The sequence below is a fragment of the Manihot esculenta genome, chromosome 12, assembly GCF_001659605.2.
Source record: "Manihot esculenta cultivar AM560-2 chromosome 12, M.esculenta_v8, whole genome shotgun sequence".
NCBI classification, from domain to species: Eukaryota; Viridiplantae; Streptophyta; class Magnoliopsida; order Malpighiales; family Euphorbiaceae; genus Manihot; species Manihot esculenta.
Window position 1 is genome coordinate 27104739 of NC_035172.2, and position 23285 is coordinate 27128023.

The 23285-nt window shown below is 39.4% G+C and overlaps 1 protein-coding gene across 1 annotated transcript; it reads left to right on the forward strand.

Annotated features, from left to right (window-relative positions):
- The first annotated feature begins 12111 nt into the window (after positions 1 to 12111).
- Positions 12112 to 13379, forward strand: LOC122725289. Its single transcript, XM_043962326.1, has 2 exons — positions 12112 to 12982; positions 13054 to 13379. The coding sequence occupies exons 1-2, from the start codon at positions 12112 to 12114 to the stop codon at positions 13377 to 13379; spliced, it is 1197 nt and encodes a 398-aa protein (XP_043818261.1).
- The last annotated feature ends 9906 nt before the right edge of the window (positions 13380 to 23285 follow it).

Sequence of the window (23285 nt, forward strand, 5' to 3'; positions counted from 1 at the left end):
CCCGTACCTGCAAACCTGGGGGATTAGGGAGAGGGGTGAGCTACTAGATCCCAGTGAGCAGAATAATAAAAACAATATATTAACATTTCATGCTTTCATGGAATGCATCACATCACAACCATATCACATCAAGGATGAACTTGTCACCAATAGTCCTCTACATATCCAATAGTGCCAGAACGTAGAATGGGTCCTGGTCTTTCCCTTACATAGCATAACATAACATTTCCAAAGTGCCAGAACGTAGAATGGGTCCTAGTCTTTCTCTTACATAGTGCCAGCGAACGTAGAATGGGTCCCACTGGTCTTTCATTCCATACCGTACATATCATATCATTATGTCATCGGTCGAGGACTATGGATCATTCAACATTCATCCACAACAACAACATAAGAATGCAATGCAACATATTAGTGAATACTAATGCAAGCACCCTAATATATCACATAGTATCCATGATGCGTGAATCATGCTGAAATATTCATTATTTACTTTTTAAAACATAAAAGGTTATTCCACTCACCTCTGGCTAGCTCTGACCAGACACTGGAGCAGCTGACTCACTGTTGGGGTCCTCGGTTCCTCAGGTCCGAACCTACACAGGTGGACTAAAATGAGGGACCAAACATACATGAACATAACTCTAAACTACTCCCCAAAAACCCCCTAGAACACCATGAAACAATCATAGAAAAACATGCAAAGGAGGGCTGGACAGGGCACTTTCGGCGGCAGGTTCGGCGTCCGAAAGTCCCTCCAGAGCCGAAAGTCAGGCAGGTTCGGCGGCACCTTCGGCGACCCAAACTCTCAGACAGAGACGAAACTCATGCATGTTCGGCGGCCGAAACTGCCCTCTAGAGACGAAAATCCTCTTTCGGGGGCAGGCTTCGGCAGCAGAAGGCTGCCTCCACAAGCGGGTTCGGCGGCCGAAAGTTCCTTCGGCGGCCGAACCTGAGTTTCTCCAAAGTGGCAGAAACTCAACTCCCACATGCACAAACGCCTCCCAAACTCTTCAAACATGCACAAACCTATTCTACAACACTCCCAATCATTTACAATCAACCATACAAGTTCATAGGGGTCTCAAACAAGCCTAAACCCCAACTATAACACATCAACATACCCACATTGCTAATAAACACACATTAAACCCATAAACTCAAAACAACCTAAACATGCATTTCTACTTCATAAACTTGTATAAAACTTGTTTAAAACTCAACATAAGCTAGAGATTGACTCTTACCTCTTGAAGATCGAGAGTAGAGGCGATCTAACTTGGAGTTGGAAGAGATTTTAGCTCCTTGGGTCTCCAAGCTCCAAACTTGTCCTTTTGCTCAAAAACCTTCAAAACAAGGTGAAAACTAGTGAAAATCGTGAAAGATTTGAAGGAAGAAACTCAAGATCGGTGAGGGGCGGCGGAGAGCTCACCTAGCCCGAAAATGGGAGAAAAGCTCGCCCGTTTTCGGCTAAGAGACCCCTTTATAGGAGGCTGGCCAGGCCACATTCGGGAGCCGAACGTGCCTCCGCATGCATGCCATGTTCGGTGGCCGAACATAAGGTTCGGCGGCCAAACCTGGACTTCCCTCACTGATGCTTTTGGGGGCCTAAAGCACTCCCGAAGTGCATGCATGTTCGAAGGCCGAACTTGAGGTTCGGCGGCCGAACCTGGGTCTTCCTCCAAGATTATTTTCATGGAAAAACTCATTTCTTTCTTGATTAAAACATAAAACACATTAAAACATTTTATACAAACATGGTTTTACCCTTCTAGAGGTCTCCGACACCCGAGATTCCACCGGACGATAGGAATTCCGATTCCGGAGTCTAGCCGGGTATTACAAGGAGTATGTTGCTTGCTGTAGACGTGCTTAAGGCTGGAATAAGGTGGAAGTGGGCAATGGGACTGCCATTAATGTTCGGAATGATCCGTGGTTGCTTGATGATTATAATTTCTATATGCAATCTCATGTGGTTCCCGATTTTGAAAATTGTTTGGTTGGCATAGTATTAATGAGGAGGATAATAGGCATTTGATTGAGCCTTACTACTACTGAGTTTAAACATGCCATTTTTTCTATGCACTTGGCTAAATCTCCTAGTCCTGATGATTTTAATCCGTCTTTTTTAAAAAAATTTTAGCATATTATTAGTCCTGATATTGTAGCTAGTTGTACTGCTTGGTTGAGATGTGGTGTGTTCCCTAACTCTCTCAATGATACTATTGTTGTGCTCATCCCTAAAGTCGATAATTCGATCTGCTTAAAGGATTTAAGACCTATTTCATTATGCAATGTGCTGTACAAAATTGTGTCAAAAGTTTTGGCTAATAGGCTTAAAAAGGTGTTGCATAATCATTTTCAATATGCTTTTCTTCCTGATCGTCTAATAACTGATAATGTGACTGTAGCTTTTGAGATTATTCATTCTATGAGGCAAAAAACTAAGGGGACTAAGTTTGAGGCTGCTTTGAAAATTGATATTACAAAGGCTTATGATAGGGTGGATTGGCTTTTTCTGAAGCATATGTTAAGTAAAATGGGTTTTGGTGATCAATGGATCAAGTGGATGTGGCTATATATATCCATAGTGAATTATAACATAGCTTTAAATGGTGAATTGGTTGGGCCTATTTGTCCTCATAGGGGTTTAAGGCAGGGGATCCACTTTCCCCTTACCTGTTTATTATTTGTGCTGAAGGTTTGTCTGCCTTATTCAAACAGACAGAGTTAAGAGGGGAGATTCATGGTAGAAGGAGTCTTAGTGTTTCTCATTTTTTATTTGCTGATAATAGTTTCTTCTTCTTTAGAGCTAATGATAGGGAGTGTCTTAAAGTGAAACATATCTTTGATTCTTATGAGCGAGCTTCAGATCAGGCCATTAATTTGCAAAAATTAGGTATTTTCTTTAGCTCTAATACACCTTCTAATAGGAAGCAAGTCATTATGGATACCTTATCTGTTCATACTCCTTTAAATCATAACAAGTATTTGGGATTGCGGTCTTTGATTGGGAAGAATAAGTGGCAAATTTTCTCTTTTCTGAAAGATAGGCTTTGAAAATGTATCTTTAGTTGGAATCATAAATTTCTTTCCAGGGCTGGTAAGGAGATTCTTCTTAAAACTATGGCTCAAGCCATTCCCACTTATTACATGGGATTTTTTTAAATTTCCTTATCTATTTGTGATGAGCTGCAAATAATGATGAACTCTTTTCGGTGGGGTTTAAAAAAAGATGGTAAAAGGAGTATGCACTGGTTGTCTTGAGAGTGGATGTGTAGTAAAAAGTTTTATGGTGGCCTTGGGATTCACAATTTGCACTATTTCAACTTAGCTATGCTTGGCAAGTAAGGTTGAAGGCTTTTATCCAACCAAAATTCTCTTCCTAGTAAGATTTACAAAGCTAAATATTTTTTCCAGGGGTGGGTTTTTAGACTCTAAGGAGGGTCAAAATCCTAGTTTTATTTGGAGGAGTATGTTGCTTGCTGTAGACGTGCTTAAGGCTGGAATAAGGTGGAAGTGGGCAATGGGACTGCCATTAATGTTCGGAATGATCCGTGGTTGCTTGATGATTATAATTTCTATATGCAATCTCATGTGGTTCCCGTTTTGAAAATTGTTTGGTTGGCATAGTATTAATGCGGAGGATAATAGGCATTTGACTGAGCCTTACTACTACTGAGTTTAAACATGCCATTTTTTCTATGCACTTGGATAAATCTCCTAGTCCTGATGATTTTAATCCGTCTTTTTTAAAAAAAAAATTTAGCATATTATTAGTCCTGATATTGTGGCTAGTTGTACTACTTGGTTGAGATGTGGTGTGTTCCCTAACTCTCTCAATGATACTATTGTTGTGCTCATCCCTAAAGTCGATAATTCGATCTGCTTAAAGGATTTAAGACCTATTTCATTATGCAATGTGCTGTACAAAATTGTGTCAAAAGTTTTGGCTAATAGGCTTAAAAAGGTGTTGCATAATCATTTTCAATATGCTTTTCTTCCTGATCGTCTAATAACTGATAATGTGACTGTAGCTTTTGAGATTATTCATTCTATGAGGCAAAAAACTAAGGGGACTAAGTTTGAGGCTGCTTTGAAAATTGATATTACAAAGGCATATGATAGGGTGGATTGGCTTTTTCTGAAGCATATGTTAAGTAAAATGGGTTTTGGTGATCAATGGATCAAGTGGATGTGGCTATATATATCCATAGTGAATTATAACATAGCTTTAAATGGTGAATTGGTTGGGCCTATTTGTCCTCATAGGGGTTTAAGGCAGGGGATCCACTTTCCCCTTACCTGTTTATTATTTGTGCTGAAGGTTTGTCTGCCTTATTCAAACAGACAGAGTTAAGAGGGGAGATTCATGGTAGAAGGAGTCTTAGTGTTTCTCATTTTTTATTTGCTGATAATAGTTTCTTCTTCTTTAGAGCTAATGATAGGGAGTGTCTTAAAGTGAAACATATCTTTGATTCTTATGAGCGAGCTTCAGATCAGGCCATTAATTTGCAAAAATTAGGTATTTTCTTTAGCTCTAATACACCTTCTAATAGGAAGCAAGTCATTATGGATACCTTATCTGTTCATACTCCTTTAAATCATAACAAGTATTTGGGATTGCGGTCTTTGATTGGGAAGAATAAGTGGCAAATTTTCTCTTTTCTGAAAGATAGGCTTTGAAAATGTATCTTTAGTTGGAATCATAAATTTCTTTCCAGGGCTGGTAAGGAGATTCTTCTTAAAACTATGGCTCAAGCCATTCCCACTTATTACATGGGATTTTTTTAAATTTCCTTATCTATTTGTGATGAGCTGCAAATAATGATGAACTCTTTTCGGTGGGGTTTAAAAAAAGATGGTAAAAGGAGTATGCACTGGTTGTCTTGAGAGTGGATGTGTAGTAAAAAGTTTTATGGTGGCCTTGGGATTCACAATTTGCACTATTTCAACTTAGCTATGCTTGGCAAGTAAGGTTGAAGGCTTTTATCCAACCAAAATTCTCTTCCTAGTAAGATTTACAAAGCTAAATATTTTTCCAGGGGTGGGTTTTTAGACTCTAAGGAGGGTCAAAATCCTAGTTTTATTTGGAGGAGTATGTTGCTTGCTGTAGACGTGCTTAAGGCTGGAATAAGGTGGAAGTGGGCAATGGGACTGCCATTAATGTTCAGAATGATCCGTGGTTGCTTGATGATTATAATTTCTATATGCAATCTCATGTGGTTCCCGTTTTGAAAATTGTTTGGTTGGCATAGTATTAATGCGGAGGATAATTGGCATTTGACTGAGCCTTACTACTACTGAGTTTAAACATGCCATTTTTTCTATGCACTTGGATAAATCTCCTAGTCCTGATGATTTTAATCCGTCTTTTTTAAAAAAAAATTTAGCATATTATTAGTCCTGATATTGTGGCTAGTTGTACTACTTGGTTGAGATGTGGTGTGTTCCCTAACTCTCTCAATGATACTATTGTTGTGCTCATCCCTAAAGTCGATAATTCGATCTGCTTAAAGGATTTAAGACCTATTTCATTATGCAATGTGCTGTACAAAATTGTGTCAAAAGTTTTGGCTAATAGGCTTAAAAAGGTGTTGCATAATCATTTTCAATATGCTTTTCTTCCTGATCGTCTAATAACTGATAATGTGACTGTAGCTTTTGAGATTATTCATTCTATGAGGCAAAAAACTAAGGGGACTAAGTTTGAGGCTGCTTTGAAAATTGATATTACAAAGGCATTATGATAGGGTGGATTGGCTTTTTCTGAAGCATATGTTAAGTAAAATGGGTTTTGGTGATCAATGGATCAAGTGGATGTGGCTATATATATCCATAGTGAATTATAACATAGCTTTAAATGGTGAATTGGTTGGGCCTATTTGTCCTCATAGGGGTTTAAGGCAGGGGATCCACTTTCCCCTTACCTGTTTATTATTTGTGCTGAAGGTTTGTCTGCCTTATTCAAACAGACAGAGTTAAGAGGGGAGATTCATGGTAGAAGGAGTCTTAGTGTTTCTCATTTTTTATTTGCTGATAATAGTTTCTTCTTCTTTAGAGCTAATGATAGGGAGTGTCTTAAAGTGAAACATATCTTTGATTCTTATGAGCGAGCTTCAGATCAGGCCATTAATTTGCAAAAATTAGGTATTTTCTTTAGCTCTAATACACCTTCTAATAGGAAGCAAGTCATTATGGATACCTTATCTGCTCATACTCCTTTAAATGATAACAAGTATTTGGGATTGCGGTCTTTGATTGGGAAGAATAAGTGGCAAATTTTCTCTTTTCTGAAAGATAGGCTTTGAATATGTATCTTTAGTTGGAATCATAAATTTCTTTCCAGGGCTAGTAAGGAGATTCTTCTTAAAACTATGGCTCAAGCCATTCCCACTTATTACATGGGATTTTTTTAAATTTCCTTATCTATTTGTGATGAGCTGCAAATAATGATGAACTCTTTTCGGTGGGGTTTAAAAAAAGATGGTAAAAGGAGTATGCACTGGTTGTCTTGAGAGTGGATGTGTAGTAAAAAGTTTTATGGTGGCCTTGGGTTTCACAATTTGCACTATTTCAACTTAGCTATGCTTGGCAAGTAAGGTTGAAGGCTTTTATCCAACCAAAATTCTCTTCCTAGTAAGATTTACAAAGCTAAATATTTTTCCAGGGGTGGGTTTGTAGACTCTAAGGAGGGTCAAAATTCTAGTTTTATTTGGAGGAGTATGTTGCTTGCTGTAGACGTGCTTAAGGCTGGAATAAGGTGGAAGTGGGCAATGGGACTGCCATTAATGTTCGGAATGATCCGTGGTTGCTTGATGATTATAATTTTTATATGCAATATCATGTGGTTCCCGATTTTGAAAATTGTTTGGTTGGCATAGTATTAATGAGGAGGATAATAGGCATTTGACTGAGCCTTACTACTACTGAGTTTAAACATGCCATTTTTTCTATGCACTTGGATAAATCTCCTAGTCCTGATAATTTAATCCATTTTTTTAAAAAAAATTTTAGCATATTATTAGTCCTGATATTGTGGCTAGTTGTACTGCTTGGTTGAGATGTGGTGTGTTCCCTAACTCTCTCAATGATACCATTGTTGTGCTCATCCCTAAAGTCGATAATTTGATCTGCTTAAAGGATTTAAGACCTATTTCATTATGCAATGTGCTGTACAAAATTGTGTCAAAAGTTTTGGGTAATAGGCTTAAAACAGTGTTGCCTAATCATTTTCAATCTGCTTTTATTCCTGATCGTCTAATAACTGATAATGTGACTGTAGCTTTTGAGGTTATTCATTCTATGAGGCAAAAAACTAAGGGGACTAAGTTTGAGGCTGCTTTGAAAATTGATATTACAAAGGCTTATGATAGGGTGGATTGGCTTTTTCTGAAGCATATGTTAAGTAAAATGGGTTTTGGTGATCAATGGATCAAGTGGATGTGGCTATATATATCCATAGTGAATTATAACATAGCTTTAAATGGTGAATTGGTTGGGCCTATTTGTCCTCATAGGGGTTTAAGGCAGGGGATCCGCTTTCCCCTTACCTGTTTATTATTTGTGCTGAAGGTTTGTCTGCCTTATTCAAACAGACAGAGTTAAGAGGGGAGATTCATGGTAGAAGGAGTCTTAGTGTTTCTCATTTTTTATTTGCTGATAATAGTTTCTTCTTCTTTAGAGCTAATGATAGGGAGTGTCTTAAAGTGAAACATATCTTTGATTCTTATGAGCGAGCTTCAGATCAGACCATTAATTTGCAAAAATTAGGTATTTTCTTTAGCTCTAATACACCTTCTAATAGGAAGCAAGTCATTATGGATACCTTATCTATTCATACTCCTTTAAATCATAACAAGTATTTGGGATTGCGGTCTTTGATTGGGAAGAATAAGTGGCAAATTTTCTCTTTTCTGAAAGATAGGCTTTGAAAATGTATCTTTAGTTGGAATCATAAATTTCTTTCCAGGGCTGGTAAGGAGATTCTTCTTAAAACTATGGCTCAAGCCATTCCCACTTATTACATGGGATTTTTTTAAATTTCCTTATCTATTTGTGATGAGCTGCAAATAATGATGAACTCTTTTCGGTGGGGTTTAAAAAAAGATGGTAAAAGGAGTATGCACTGGTTGTCTTGAGAGTGGATGTGTAGTAAAAAGTTTTATGGTGGCCTTGGGTTTCACAATTTGCACTATTTCAACTTAGCTATGCTTGGCAAGTAAGGTTGAAGGCTTTTATCCAACCAAAATTCTCTTCCTGGTAAGATTTACAAAGCTAAATATTTTTCCAGGGGTGGGTTTGTAGACTCTAAGAAGGGTCATAATCCTAGTTTTATTTGGAGGAGTATGTTGCTTGCTGTAGACGTGCTTAAGGCTGGAATAAGGTGGAAGTGGGCAATGGGACTGCCATTAATGTTCGGAATGATCCGTGGTTGCTTGATGATTATAATTTTTATATGCAATATCATGTGGTTCCCGATTTTGAAAATTGTTTGGTTGGCATAGTATTAATGAGGAGGATAATAGGCATTTGACTGAGCCTTACTACTACTGAGTTTAAACATGCCATTTTTTCTATGCACTTGGATAAATCTCCTAGTCCTGATGATTTAATGCATCTTTTTTAGAAAAATTTTAGCATATTATTAGTCCTGATATTGTGGCTAGTTGTACTGCTTGGTTGAGATGTGGTGTGTTCCCTAACTCTCTCAATGATACTATTGTTGTGCTCATCCCTAAAGTCGATAATTCGATCTGCTTAAAGAATTTAAGACCTATTTCATTATGCAATGTGCTGTACAAAATTGTGTCAAAAGTTTTGACTAATAGGCTTAAAAAGGTGTTGCCTAATCATTTTCAATCTGCTTTTATTCCTGATCGTCTAATAACTGATAATGTGACTGTAGCTTTTGAGATTATTCATTCTATGAGGCAAAAAACTAAGGGGACTAAGTTTGAGGCTGCTTTGAAAATTGATATTACAAAGGCTTATGATAGGGTGGATTGGCTTTTTCTGAAGCATATGTTAAGTAAAATGGGTTTTGGTGATCAATGGATCAAGTGGATGTGGCTATATATATCCATAGTGAATTATAACATAGCTTTAAATGGTGAATTGGTTGGGCCTATTTGTCCTCATAGGGGTTTAAGGCAGGGGATCCGCTTTCCCCTTACCTGTTTATTATTTGTGCTGAAGGTTTGTCTGCCTTATTCAAACAGACAGAGTTAAGAGGGGAGATTCATGGTAGAAGGAGTCTTAGTGTTTCTCATTTTTTATTTGCTGATAATAGTTTCTTCTTCTTTAGAGCGCTAATGATAGGGAGTGTCTTAAAGTGAAACATATCTTTGATTCTTATGAGCGAGCTTCAGATCAGGCCATTAATTTGCAAAAATTAGGTATTTTCTTTAGCTCTAATACACCTTCTAATAGGAAGCAAGTCATTATGGATACCTTATCTATTCATACTCCTTTAAATCATAACAAGTATTTGGGATTGCGGTCTTTGATTGGGAAGAATAAGTGGCAAATTTTCTCTTTTCTGAAAGATAGGCTTTGAATATGTATCTTTAGTTGGAATCATAAATTTCTTTCCAGGGCTGGTAAGGAGATTCTTCTTAAAACTAAGGTTCAAGCCATTCCCACTTATTACATAGGATTTTTTTAAATTTCCTTATCTATTTGTGATTAGCTGCAAATAATGATGAACTCTTTTCGGTGGGGTTTAAAAAAAGATGGTAAAAGGAGTATGCACTGGTTGTCTTGAGAGTGGATGTGTAGTAAAAAGTTTTGTGGTGGCCTTGGGTTTCACAATTTGCACTATTTCAACTTAGCTATGCTTGGCAAGTAAGGTTGAAGGCTTTTATCCAACCAAAATTCTCTTCCTAGTAAGATTTACAAAGCTAAATATTTTTCCAGGGGTGGGTTTTTAGACTCTAAGGAGGGTCATAATCCTAATTTTATTTGGAGGAGTATGAATTTATAAAATTTTTTTGATTATTTTGTTCAATAAATAAAAAATATTTAGATATAAATTTGAATTTATAAAAAAATTTAAATTATTTTATCAAATAGATAAAAATATAGTTAATTGAATAATAGTTAAAAAACACCACAATCCAGATAAGAATATCATGGTAAAAAATATTTAAGTTTATAGTTAAAGTTGAGATAAATAATAAACATTCATTTTAATTGTTTAAAATTAAAAATTTAGAATATTGCCATAAAATGACAAAAACATTTGTTCTAAGTAAGTTATAAATTAAAAAAAGATCAATAGAGTACGAAATAAAACTAGGAAAAGATATTATATAGTTGTATGCTATAGGAAAATTCATAAATTAATATTTTAGTTTTGAAAAATATTTTAAAATGTTTATAAAGTTTTAAAAAGTTATTAATTATTAATTTTAATTATTAAATATTATATAAAAATTTAAAATGTATTTAATATGAAAAGATTATTATGACCGCTGGGCTTCACCATCTCAGTATGAGGCCGGGTCTTATAAAGCAGTACTGACTCAAAGCCCATGAAACCTCCCTAACAGACTGGTCCAACATCTTCGGCTCTGGTTCAGACCCACAGAACAGACCAAGTCACTCACGACCCAAGTCCACCCACTATAGGCTCAGTCCGGTGACGTGACGTGGAGAGGGACAGTAAGCCTAGTCATTGCGCAGCCCTGCCCCCACTCTCGCTGGGGGGAATTAAATGGCCGCCTAGCATGGAGAGGACGTCTGACGCTTTCATACATACGGATCTGCGTGACAGAGGCAAGTGGCACTGTAGCAGAGAAGCCGTTACGCGTCGCTAGCAGACAAAGGGGAAGGAATAAAAAGAGAGGAACACCTTCCTCTCCACCCAAGCTTACACAACTATTGTAAACCCTATTCTTTAGATCTCAGAACATCAATTGGCGCCGTCTATGGGAATCGAAGGAGACCTTCTCGTCATCGGAGTTCCTTTCTTGCAAAACCCACTGAGATCCACAATTGCGAATCACAATGAAAACCACACAGTCAACACTCCAAATGACCTGAGCTTTGCCCAAGAAGGGCAACAGTTCTCTTTCTTCAGCCCTACTACTCCCACCAGCCAGCCACCAATGCTGCCTGTACCCTCACCAAGCTCGGCAGGGAACACACCCCGAAACACCATCTCCAATTAAGAACTCCAAACCATAGCCCTTCAACTGCAAAACACCGCCCACTGGCTGGGGCAGATAATGCAACAAGGGGTCTCAATACCCCATTGAACGTGTTCCCTATGGTAGAGGGAACCCTTACTGCAGAACCTCAACCCACCTTCAACCACCCAGTTCCTCAGCAAAGCAGCCATAGAGCCGGAGTAGGAAGTAGAGGAGTTGATGGAGAGGGGGAGCCAATAGCTAGAGTTTATGGAAGGAGAGTAAGGGAACTTATTGACAACGATGAGGCAAAAAGTTATTCCATAGAAATGGCCAGGAGGACGGAGAGTGGGGAATGGAGAGAAGGGTACCTCCTGGAGAAGAGGCCAAAACAAGAGGAGGAAGATGTAGATCAGAAGCTGCAGAGGTTGAGGGAACAACTTCTAGCCGAGCTGGGGGCAAAGGTCAATAATTAGACTCTCTTGCCCACCTCCTCACTTTTTTCGGGGTGGAATCAATAAGAGACCATTCCCAAAAAGTTCTTGATGCCTCCAATGGCAACATATGATGGGACAGGAAACCCAAAGGAACACATCTTGAACTACAAGATGTTCATGGAACTACAGACCTTGTCAGATGCCTTGATGTGCAAGGTATTTCCTACTATGCTCACAGGACCAGCGAGGGCCTAGTTTAACAGTTTGGAGGCAGGGAGTGTCAAGAGTTTTGGCGACCTTGCTAGCATCTTCATTAGCCGGTTCATAATAGGAGTACCGGCCGACAGAAAAACCAGTTACTTAGAGACAGTCAGGCAGAGGAGGAATGAGTCCCTGAGGGAATATGTAGCCCGTTTCAACATGGAGGATCTGCAGATCCCTAAGCTAGATGAAAGCCAGGCTGTGGAGGCCATACAAAGGGGACCACCTCCTCTGAGTTCTTTAGCTCCTTGAGCAAAACCCCTACCTCCCTGGCAGAACTGATGAAGAGAGCAGAGAAGTATATAAGGCAAGATGATGCCTTAACAACTAGCAGGTCTGCTAGAGAAGCCACAGATAGAGGAAAGGCCCCAAAAGAGAGGAGGTCGGACAGACCTAAAAGAAGGCACAATAAAGGGCCCGAGGTATACAGGCAGTCCTGGGATAGAAGAGAGCAGAAACCGCCCTTATCTCGGGCCCCAAAAACAATAACCCCCCTTAATGCCTCCAGAGTTGAAGTGCTCGTGGCAGTACAAGACAAAGAGTTCTTTCAATGGCCCAAGGCTATGAAAGTGGAAGCAAGCCGGAGAGATCCTGATAAATATTGCCAGTACCACCACACTCACGACCATGACACCAATGACTGTTACCATTTGATCAGCGAGATCGAAAGGTTGATAAAGAGGGGACAACTCCGAAACTTTGTGAAGAAACTAGAAGGAGAGAGACCTCAGCAGAACCCCATAGTGGAAAGGCCTCGAAGACTGGGAGCAGGACCAGTGAATGATGGCTCCAGTAGAACCATTAACATGATTGTCGGAGGAACTAGAGGTCGGATGAGCAGGCGGGGAAAGAAGAGAAGCCGAGACGGAGAGGGAAGCAATAGTGAAGTCATGCAGGTGGTAGAGCATTCCCCTATGGTCATCTCTTTCTCCCCCGAAGATGCCCACGGCATCCAAATGCCCTACGATGATGCCCTTGTCATCAAGGCTATCATCCACAACTACCAAGTCAGAAAGATCCTGGTTGATGACGAGAGCAAAGTAAACTTATTGTCGTACAGGGTCTTTCGGAAGATAGGGATACCAGAAGAGCAGCTGGTGCGGGATCAAGCCCCGGTGAAGGGGATCGGAGGAACTCCAATAAACGTGGAAGGTAAGGTGAAGGTAGCTTTGACTCTGGGAGAGCCACCCTGTCTCAGACTCACTACGCCGTGTTTTTGGTAGTAAAGCTTCCTCTAAGCTACAACGCGATACTGGGAAGGTCTGTGGTGTATGACTTTGAGGTGGTAACCAGCATTAGATATCTGACCATGAAATTCCCAACAAAGGCAAGGGTAGGAGTAGTTCGATGGTGTCAAGACGAAGCATGGGTGGTATACATGGCCACGGTGGCAGAACCGAGCTCGGTAGATGAGAGAATCAACTCAGAGGTCATGGAGGTCAGAGATGAGAAGAAAGAAGCCAGGATAGAACCTATGGGGGACTTGGAAACCTTCCCTTTGTCAGAGGGAGAGGCAGACAGTTTTCAGCCTCAACGCCGACCTGACTGAAGAACAAAAAATGGCAGCAATGGCTCTAATCCGAGGCCATGCCTCAAGCTTCGCTTGGAAGCCATCTGATATGCCAGGAATAGACCCTGAGGTGATGACCCATAAGCTGAACATTCTCCCCGGGGCAAAACCTGTAAAGCAGAAGAAGAGAGTGGTTGGGAAAGAAAAGCAGCAGGCCACCAGGGAGGAGGTGCAGAAATTAGAAGAAGCAAGGTTCATTAGGGAGATCATATACCCACAATGGTTAGCAAATCCTGTACTAGTGAAAAAAGCTAATGGCAAGTATAGAATGAGTATAGACTTTACCGATCTGAACCAAGCTTATCCCAAATATTGTTATCCCCTCCCTGATATTAATAAAATGGTCGATTTCATAGCCAATTTTGATTATATGTCGTCTCTTGATGACATGTCTGGTTATCATCAAATCCTAATGGACAGGTCGGATGAGGAAAAGACCTCGTTACAAGGCCATGCCCTTCGAGTTGAAAAATGCAGGGGCGACATATCAGAGGCTGATGAACAAAATTTTCAAGGGGCAGATAGAAAGGAATGTAGAGGTATATGTAGACGATATGGTAGTAAAGAGTCAAACTTTTCAGCAACACTTGGTAGATCTGAAAGAAGTGTTTGGGGTGCTGGAACAGTACATAATGAGGTTGAACCCGGCTAAGTGTGCTTCCTTCATCAGAGGTGGAAAATTCCTGGGATACATGGTCAGCGGAAAGGGTATTGAGCCAAATCCAAAAAAGGTGAAAGCCATACTAGAGATGTTCGAGCCGACCTACATGAGAGATGTGTAGAGGCTCACAGGCAGGGTAGTAGCACTTAACCGATTCATGTCAAAATCAGCAGAGAGATGCCTGACTCGCGGTTGTCGAAGCCGGTAAAAAATAACCTTTCCAGTTATCAACAATATTACTACTGCAGATAGTGGTAAAGGATCGAATCCACAAAGAATTGTAAACTTACCAACCTTCCTTATCAAGACCCAGAGAACGCATTGAGAACGAATAAACTGAAAGCAAATAAAAGTGCATGTAAAGTAAAAAGGGAGGTTTTGAGATTGACTTAATTAGCAACTATTGAAAGCAATTAAATAAGCAGATTATGAAAAATAAAAGGGAATTCAATATGAGAAAGGTCTAGTTGAAGAGATGGATCCACCTTGGTTGTTTGGATTGATCATTGAAACTTATGTTCTTTAGGTTGATTCAATAGATTAGTTATGGAGATGGAAAACGCTTCTCACCACCATGTCTCTCCTTATGATTAAATCAGTTAGGAACGTCTTCTAATTAATTACTAATTAACAAATTGTCAAGGAACGTCCTTGGGCCTTAGGCATCAAAACAATTGTCAATTGCATGAAGAAATAGAGAGATCCAATCCTAGCTACTCAAACGCATGAGATGTTGCTAGATGACAAAATTCTTTTGTTATTACACCAAGTGTTCTTATGTTTGAATAATTTCAGCAATTACGGACTAAAAATTATCCAAACTAACAATCAATTACCTTGCAATCAAAAAATCAAGTGGTCAATTTGATCAAAACAACAAAGTAATAATAGATTCAAGCACCAAATTGTATGAATATTGAACAAACCAAAGACAAATAGTTTATGTTCAGATCTCACAATCCATAAAACAACCTTAGTTTCAACCAATCTTCAACTAGAATAAAAGGTTTCAGCCACTCATGGCTGAAACAAAACAGAAAATAAAAGGGAAGAACAAGAGAAGAGGAATCGAATTGGTGGAGAGGCTTGCTCCTAGCCTTGGCCGAATGGGAGAGATGGATGGGGATGGATGTCCTCTTCTTCGGCAGCCCTTAAGGATGGATTTATATGGTTCTTAAGATGCTGTCCTAGGGTTTCGATGCTGTCCATGCATCTTTAAGAGGCTTCCTAAAATGCCCTTGCTCTTTGCTTGCACTTTACCTTGCCGCCCATGCACATGTAGGAAGGAGTGGCGTGTGGCATGTGTGGCTTGTGCAAGAATTGTGGTCCTTGCCCTTACTTGCTGCCCAAGTGTCTTCAAGATGCTGCCCAAGGTGCCCAAGACTTGCTTTCACACTCTCCTTGCTGCCCATTCACAAATAAGGAAGGTGGAGCCTTCCTTTGCAATTTGAATTTTGAATGTGCAAGGCATGAGGTGGCAAGCATGTGATCTTTGGATTTAGCTTCCTTAATAAGGTGGATTTTAAAATTCAAAATTTGAATATGAATCTTGAAGATTTGAATTTCAAAATACTTTCCTTATTCGGCTCTTCATTTATGGCAACTTGAGATTTGGCTTCTTGAATAAGTGGCTACTTGGAGATTTGAAATTTGAATTTCAAATTGCTTTGGCTGAATGTTCTTTCCTTCTTTGCCACTTTCCTTATTTATAACTTTCCTTATTTAGCTTCACTTGATTTCAACTTGGCAGGCTTGCTCTCCTTTGCTCCAATTAAGGCAGTTTTAAGGGGATTTTCTCCAAAATGTCCTTTTTCAACATTTTCTGCAAAATAATACCAAGAGTACTAAATTAAGCAGAAATCATGTAAATAATCATCAATAATATCAAGATAAAATGGACTAAAATATGCTCTATCAAATACCCACACACTTAGCCTTTTGCTTGTCCTCAAGCAAATAAATATAGTCAAATAAGCTTTCTTTGCTACTTGATCCTTATTTCCACTTAAACTCTTACTCAAGACACCTATTTTGAATCATTGCAGTGAAGAATATATGCATGAAGATTACTCACCTTCTTTCCTTATTTCCCTTTTTTTACCATGGCTAGGATTCATTTTATGCAAGAGAGAGATCATGCATGCAAATATTATTTGTTCAGTTAGGACTCATTTTAGCTTTCGGATTGACTTGCCCTTACCTTGAAGTACTTTATTCAGTCTTTTGCACTTAGATCTTGCTTGAAAAAGTCACCAACCTTTTGACGTGAAGGTACATATTGGTGATACCTACCCCCAGTTACTCAGTTGGTCACCTGTCCAAGTGGCTACTAGCTCTGTTCATAGTCTTTCAACCATTGGAACGGTTTTGAATTTGTGCTCATGAGGTCTTTGCCTTTGCTGAATTTCCTTTCTCTCAATGATTTGGGCAAATCAACACCAATTACTAAAATAAGTCATGTTAAGTTCATTCATACAATTTTAATTTATTCTCTCTAATGAGTGTCATCAATATATTTTTCACCATGGCAAGCTCAAAGATTCAATTCAAAAGGCAATTCTCAAACATGAATATGACTCACTGCAATTGATTCAACATAAGTTTAAAGAGTCATTACATCAATGGGGTCATGGAAAGAAAAGCTCATCCAATATAGTTCATCAGTTTGAGTAGAGCAATTCAAAAAAAGAAGAAGGTTGTGGTTGTGTGTGTTATTGAAAGCATAAATGAAAACAAACTAAAGGGAAAACTAAAAGCAAAAAATCGCATGAACTGAAAGGGAAATTTGTGCAAAAACTGAACTGAAAGGAAAAAAAAAAATTCACAGACTGAAAGCCATGTAAATTCACATAACTGAAAGGAAAAGAAGAAGAGAAGAAGAAGAGAAGAAGAAAAGAAGAGAAGAAGAAGAGAAGATATGCACCCCCACACCTTAATCATGCATTGTCCTCAATGTATAAGAAACATAAAAGAACAAAGGAAACTGAGTACTCCCCTGGGGTGTGGTGTGCATGGCATGATCACTTAGGTTGACTGAGATGGTTGATGTAGTGGAATTTCTTCCACTACTTGTACTGCAAATCCTTCATAGAAAGGTTTCAGGCGATGGCCATTCACCTTGAAGATTTTTCCTGTCTCTATACTGCGAATGTCTACAGCTCCATGTGGGTAAGCATGCTCTACAATGAATGGTCCAATCCACCTAGACCATAGCTTTTCTGAAAACAATTTCAAACGAGAGTCAAAGAGTAAGACTTTATCACTAACCTCAAATTGTTTTCTTGAAAGCTGACTGTCATGGGAGGCTTTGGTTTTTGCTTTGTAGTTCCAAGAAGTTTCATAAGCATCTCGTCTTATTTCCTCTAGCTCTTGCAGTTGCAACTTGTGATGTTGTCCAGCTTCTTTAAGGTCCATATTGCAATTCTTTACAGCCCAATAGGCCTTGTGTTCAAGCTCAACTGAAAGGTGACAAGCTTTTCCATAGACCAATCTGTAAGGAGACATATCTATGGGGGTCTTGTAAGCTGTCCTGTAGGCCCATAGAGCATCTTCCAAACATGCACTCTAGTCCTTTCAGTTGGGAGATACTGTCTTTTCAAGGATGGTCTTGATTTCTCTATTGGATACTTTAGCTTGCCCATTTGTCTAAGGGTGGTAGGCTGTGGATGTCCTATGTAAGACATTGTGCTTTCTGAGAAGCCTTTCCACCACCTTATTGCAAAAATGGGTCCCTCTGTCACTGATGATTGCCTTTGGTACTCCATGTCTAGCAAAGATGTTGGTCTTTACAAAGTCTACTACTGCCTTGGCATCATCAGTCTTTGTTGCTCTAGCTTTCACCCATTTGGACACATAGTCTACAGCAAGGATGATGTAGGTGTATCCAAAGGATGGTGGGAATGGGCCCATAAAGTTTATGCCCCTGACTCGCGGTTATCGAAGTCAGTCAAAAATAACCTTTCCGGTTATCAACAATTTTATAACTGCAGATAGTGGTAAAGGATCGAATCCACAGAGAATTGTAAACTTATCTATTTTTCTCAACAAAACCAAGAGATTAAACTGAATGAGAAACTGAAAACAAGTAACTGAAAGCGGAACAAAAGTAAAGTGCAATAAAAGTAAAAAAGGGGGGTTTGAGATTGACTCAGTTGAACTAATTAAGAAAGCAATAAAAGAAGTGAATAGTAAAAATAAAGAGAATTCAATAATGAGAAAGGTCTAGTTGAAGAGATGGATCCACTTTGGTTGTTTGGATTGATCATTGAAACTTATGTTCTCTTGATTGATTCAATAGATTAGTTATAGAGGTGGAAGACGCTTCTCACCACCATGTCTCTCCTTATGATTAAATCAATTAGGGAACGTCCTCTAATTAATTACTAATTAACAAATTGCCAAGGAACGTCCTTGGACCTTAGGCATCAAAACAATTGTCAATTGCATGAAGAAATAGAGAGATCCAATCCTAGCTACTCAAACGCATGAGATGTTGCTAGATCATACAATTACTTAGTTGTTACACCAAGTGTTCTTATGTTTGAATAATTCCAGCAATTACAGACTAAAAATTATCCCAACTAACAATTAATTACCTTGTAATCAAGAATCAAGTGGCCAATTTGATCAAAACAACAAAGTAATCATAGATTCAAGCACCAAATTGCATGAATATTGAACAAATCAAAGACAAATAGTTTATGTTCAGATCTCACAATCCATAAAACAACCTTAGTTTCAACTAATCTTCAACTAGAATAAAAGGTTTCAGCCACTCATGGCTGAGACAAAACAAAAAATAAAAGGAGAACACAAAGGAAGATGAACCGAATTGGAGATGGAGATGGTGTGCCTTGCTTGGCCGGATGGGGGAGAAGGAGCTGCTGTTCAATCTGCCTTGGATGGCCTCTTTGAGATCTTTAAATATGTTTTAAGGTGCTGTCTTAGGGTTTCAAGAGGCTGCCCAAAATGCCTTTGGTCCAAGATGTGCCATCCATGCACATGTGTGAAGGGAAAAACGTGGGGCATGTGTGGCTTGTGCAAGAATGGGTCTTTGGGTCTTTGTTTGCCGCCCAAGTGTCTTCAAGATGCTGCTCAAGGTGTCCAAGACTTGCCTTCACACTCTCCTTGCCACCCATGCACTAATAAGGAAGGTGGAGCCTTCTTTGCAATTTGAATTTTGAATGTGCAAGGCATGTGGTGGCAAGCATGTGATCTTTGGATTTGGCTTCCTTGACAAGCTGGATTTTAAAATTCAAAATTTAAATATGAATCTTGAAGATTTGAAATTTAAAATACTTTCCTTATTTGGCTCTTCATTGATGGCAACTTGAGACTTGGCTTTTTGAATAAGGAGAAGGATACTTGGAGATTTGAAATTTGAATTTCAAATTATTTTGGCTGAATGTTCTTTCCTTCTTTGCCACTTTCCTTATTTAGCTTGACTTGAATTCAAGTTGGCAGGTTTGCTCTTCTTTGCTGCAATTAAGGCAGTTTTAAGGGGATTTTCTCCAAAATGTCATTTTTCACCATTTTCTGCAAAATAATGTCATTAGCACTAAATTAAGCAGAAATCATATAAATAATCATCAATAATATCAAGATAAAAAGAACTAAAATATGCTCTATCAAATACCCCCACACCTAGCATTTTGCTTGTCCTCAAGCAAATAAACATAGTCAAATAAGCTTTTTTTGCTACTTGATCCTTATTTCCACTTAAACTCTTACTCTAGATACCTATTTTGAATCATTGCAGTGAAGAATATATGCATGAAGATTACTCACCTTCTTTCCTTGTTTCCCCTTACTTACCATGGCTAGGATTTGTTTTACTCAAGAGAGAGATCATACATGCACACATTATTTGTTCAGATAAGGCTCTTTTTAGCTTTCGGATTGACTTGCCCTTATTTTGAAGTACTTTATTCAGTCTTTTTGCACTTTAATATTGCTTGAAAAAGTCACCAACCTTTTGATGTGAAGGTACATATTGGTGATACCCACCACCAGTTACTCAGTTGGTCACCGGTCCAAGTGGCTACTAGCTCTGTTCATAGTCTTTTGACCATTGGAACAGTTTTGAATTTGTGCTTATGAGGTCTTTGCCTTTGCTGAATTTTCTTTCTCTCAATGATTTGGGCAAATCAACACCAATTGCTAAATCAAGTTATGTTAAGTTCATTCACACAAATTTCAATTCATTCTCTCTAATGAGTGTCATCAATACATTTTTCACCATGGCAAGCTCAAAGATTCAATTCAAAAATGCAATTTTCAAACATGAATACAACTCACTACAATTGATTCAACATAAGTTTAAAGAGTCATCACATCAATGGGGTCATGGAAAGAAAAGCTCATCTAACATAGTTCATCAGTTTGAGTAGAGCAAATCAAAAAGAAGAAGAAGGTTGTGGTTTTGTGTGTGTTATTGAAAGCATAAATTTTAAAAAAATTTTCAACTGTGGCTATTCAGAACTATTCTAACGCAAAAATTAAACTGAAAGGAAGGGAAAATGCAAGTTAAATGCAAACTGAAAGAGAAGAAGAAGACCAATTTGCGCAATACTGAAAGAAAAAGAAGAAGAGAAAAGGGAGAAGAAGAAAGAGATATGTACCCCCACACCTAAATCAAGCATTGTCCTCAATGTATAAGAAACATAAAAGAATAAAGGAAACTGAGTACTCCCCTGGGTGTGGTGTGCATGGTGTGATCACTTAGGTTGACTAAGATGGTTGATGTAGTGGAATTTCTTCCACTACTTGCATTGTGAATCCTTCATAGTATGGTTTCAGATATGGTTCCTTCCAAACATCATGTTTTGCATTCTTCTTGTCTTTGTCCTTTGTGTGCTTGGGCCTATCAAAGGTGTAACGACCCGAAAATCGGACCGCTACTGGCGCTAGGATCCAGGTCGGGTTAAGGCCGCCGGGACCCATAGCAAGCCTAACATACATCCTGTGAACCTGCTTAATCCCATACATGATCGACAACATACATAAAAATTTAAAACTTTTACTTTCATTCATACACCAAACTCAACCTGTGCATGCACTGTACATAATCATAATCATAACCATGACCCCTCTGTGGGATCTCATCAATGCCCCAATGGGCAATACAACATATGTTGAGTTGGTTTACATAAACATCACAAAACATCTAAGATCATGTATAAAAAGGGATACCTTACACATTGGGTCAAGCAAAATCTCTAATCCTCAATATCATTACATACATTACTATTCATAACTTTACATCATTTTACAATTTATCATGTCCACACTCTATCTATTACAAACACATGACTTCATTACTCTTGCGGACCTCCTGGTCTACCCTGTACCTGCAAACCTGGGGAATTAGGGAGAGGGGTGAGCTACTAGAGCCCAGTGAGCAGAATAATAAAACATTCAAAACATATGATAACATGGAATGCATCACATCACAGCTAATCACATCAAGGATGAAGTTGTCACCAATAGTCCTCTACATAGTCCAACTGTGCCAGAATGTAGAATGGGTCCTGGTCTTTCTCTTACATGGCATAACATAACATTCCAATGTGCCAGAATGTAGAATGGGTCCTGATCTTTCTCTTACATAGTGCCAGCGAACGTAGAATGGGTCCCACTGGTCTTACATTCCGTACCGTACATATCACATCGTCACATCATAGATCGAGGGCTATGGATCATCCAACATTCATCCACAACAACAACAGTAGAGTATGCAATGCAACATATTCGTGAATTCTAATGCAACAACCTAGTATATCTCATGGCATTAATGATGCGTAAATCATGCTAAAATGTCCATTTATTTGCTTTAAAAACGTAATGAGTTATTCCACTCACCTCTGGATAGCTCTGACCAGACACTAGAGCAGCTGACTCACTGCTGGGGTCCTCGATTCCTCGGGTCCGAACCTACACAGGTGGACTCAAATGAGGGACCAAATATACATGAACATAACTCTAAACTACTCCCCAAAAACCCCCTAAAACATCATGAAACAATCATAGAAAAACATGCAAAGGAAGGCTGGACAGGGCACTTTCGGCGGCAAGTTCGGCGGCCGAAAGTCCCTCCAGAGCCGAAAGTCAGGCAGGTTCGGCGGCACCTTCGGCGGCCGAAACTCCCAGACAGAGACGAAACTCGTGCATGTTCGGCGGCACTTTCGGCGGCCGAAACTGCCCTCCAGAGACGAAAGTCCTCTTTCGGGGGCAGGCTTCGGCAACCGAAAGGCTGGCCTCCCAGGTGGGTTCGGCGGCCGAAAGTCCTTCGGCTGCCGAACCTGGTTTTTGCCAAAGGGCAGAAACTTGGTTCCTCATGCACATTTGCCTCCCAAAACCATCCAAACATGCATTTTTCCTAATCTACAACATACATACTCAAGCATACAAGTTCCTAGGGGCATCAAACTATCTTAAACCCCATCTACAACACATCAAGCATCCACATTGTCCAAAAACATAACATAAACCCATAAACCTAACCATAAGCTAAACATGCATTCTACCCCATAGATCTACTTAAAACTTACTTAAAACATGCCATAAGCTCAAGATCGGCCCTTACCTCTTGAAGATTGAGAGGAGAACGACCCTAGCTCGGAAAATGGGAGAGAGAGAGTTCCTTGAACCTCCAAGCTCCAAAACTTGCTCAAAAGCTCAAAATCTTCAAAACAAGGGTAAAACTAATGAAAATCGAGAAAGATTTGAAGGAAGGAACCCAAAACCGGCGAGCGATGGCGAAGAGCTCACCTTGGCCGAAAATGGGGAGAAAAGCTCGCCCGTTTTCGGCTAAGGGACCCCTTTATAGGTGGCTGGCCAGGCCACGTTCGGGAGCCGAAAGTGCCTCCGCATGCATGCCATGTTCGGCGGCCGAACATAAGGTTCGGCGGCCGAACCTGGTTTCCCTCACTCATGCTTTTGGGGGCCTAAGGCACACCTGCAACGCATGCATGTTCGGTTGCCGAACTTGAGGTTCGGCGGCCGAACCTGAGTTTTCCTCCAAGGTTGTTTTCATGCAAAAACTCATTTCCTTTCTACTTAAAATCATGAAATACATTAAAACATTTTATGAAAACATGTCTCTACCCTACTAGAGGCTTTCGACATCCGAGATTCCACCAGGCGGTAGGAATTCCGATAACGGTGTCTAGCCGGGTATTACATTCTCCCTCCCTTAAAAACATTCGTCCCTGAATGTTCACCAA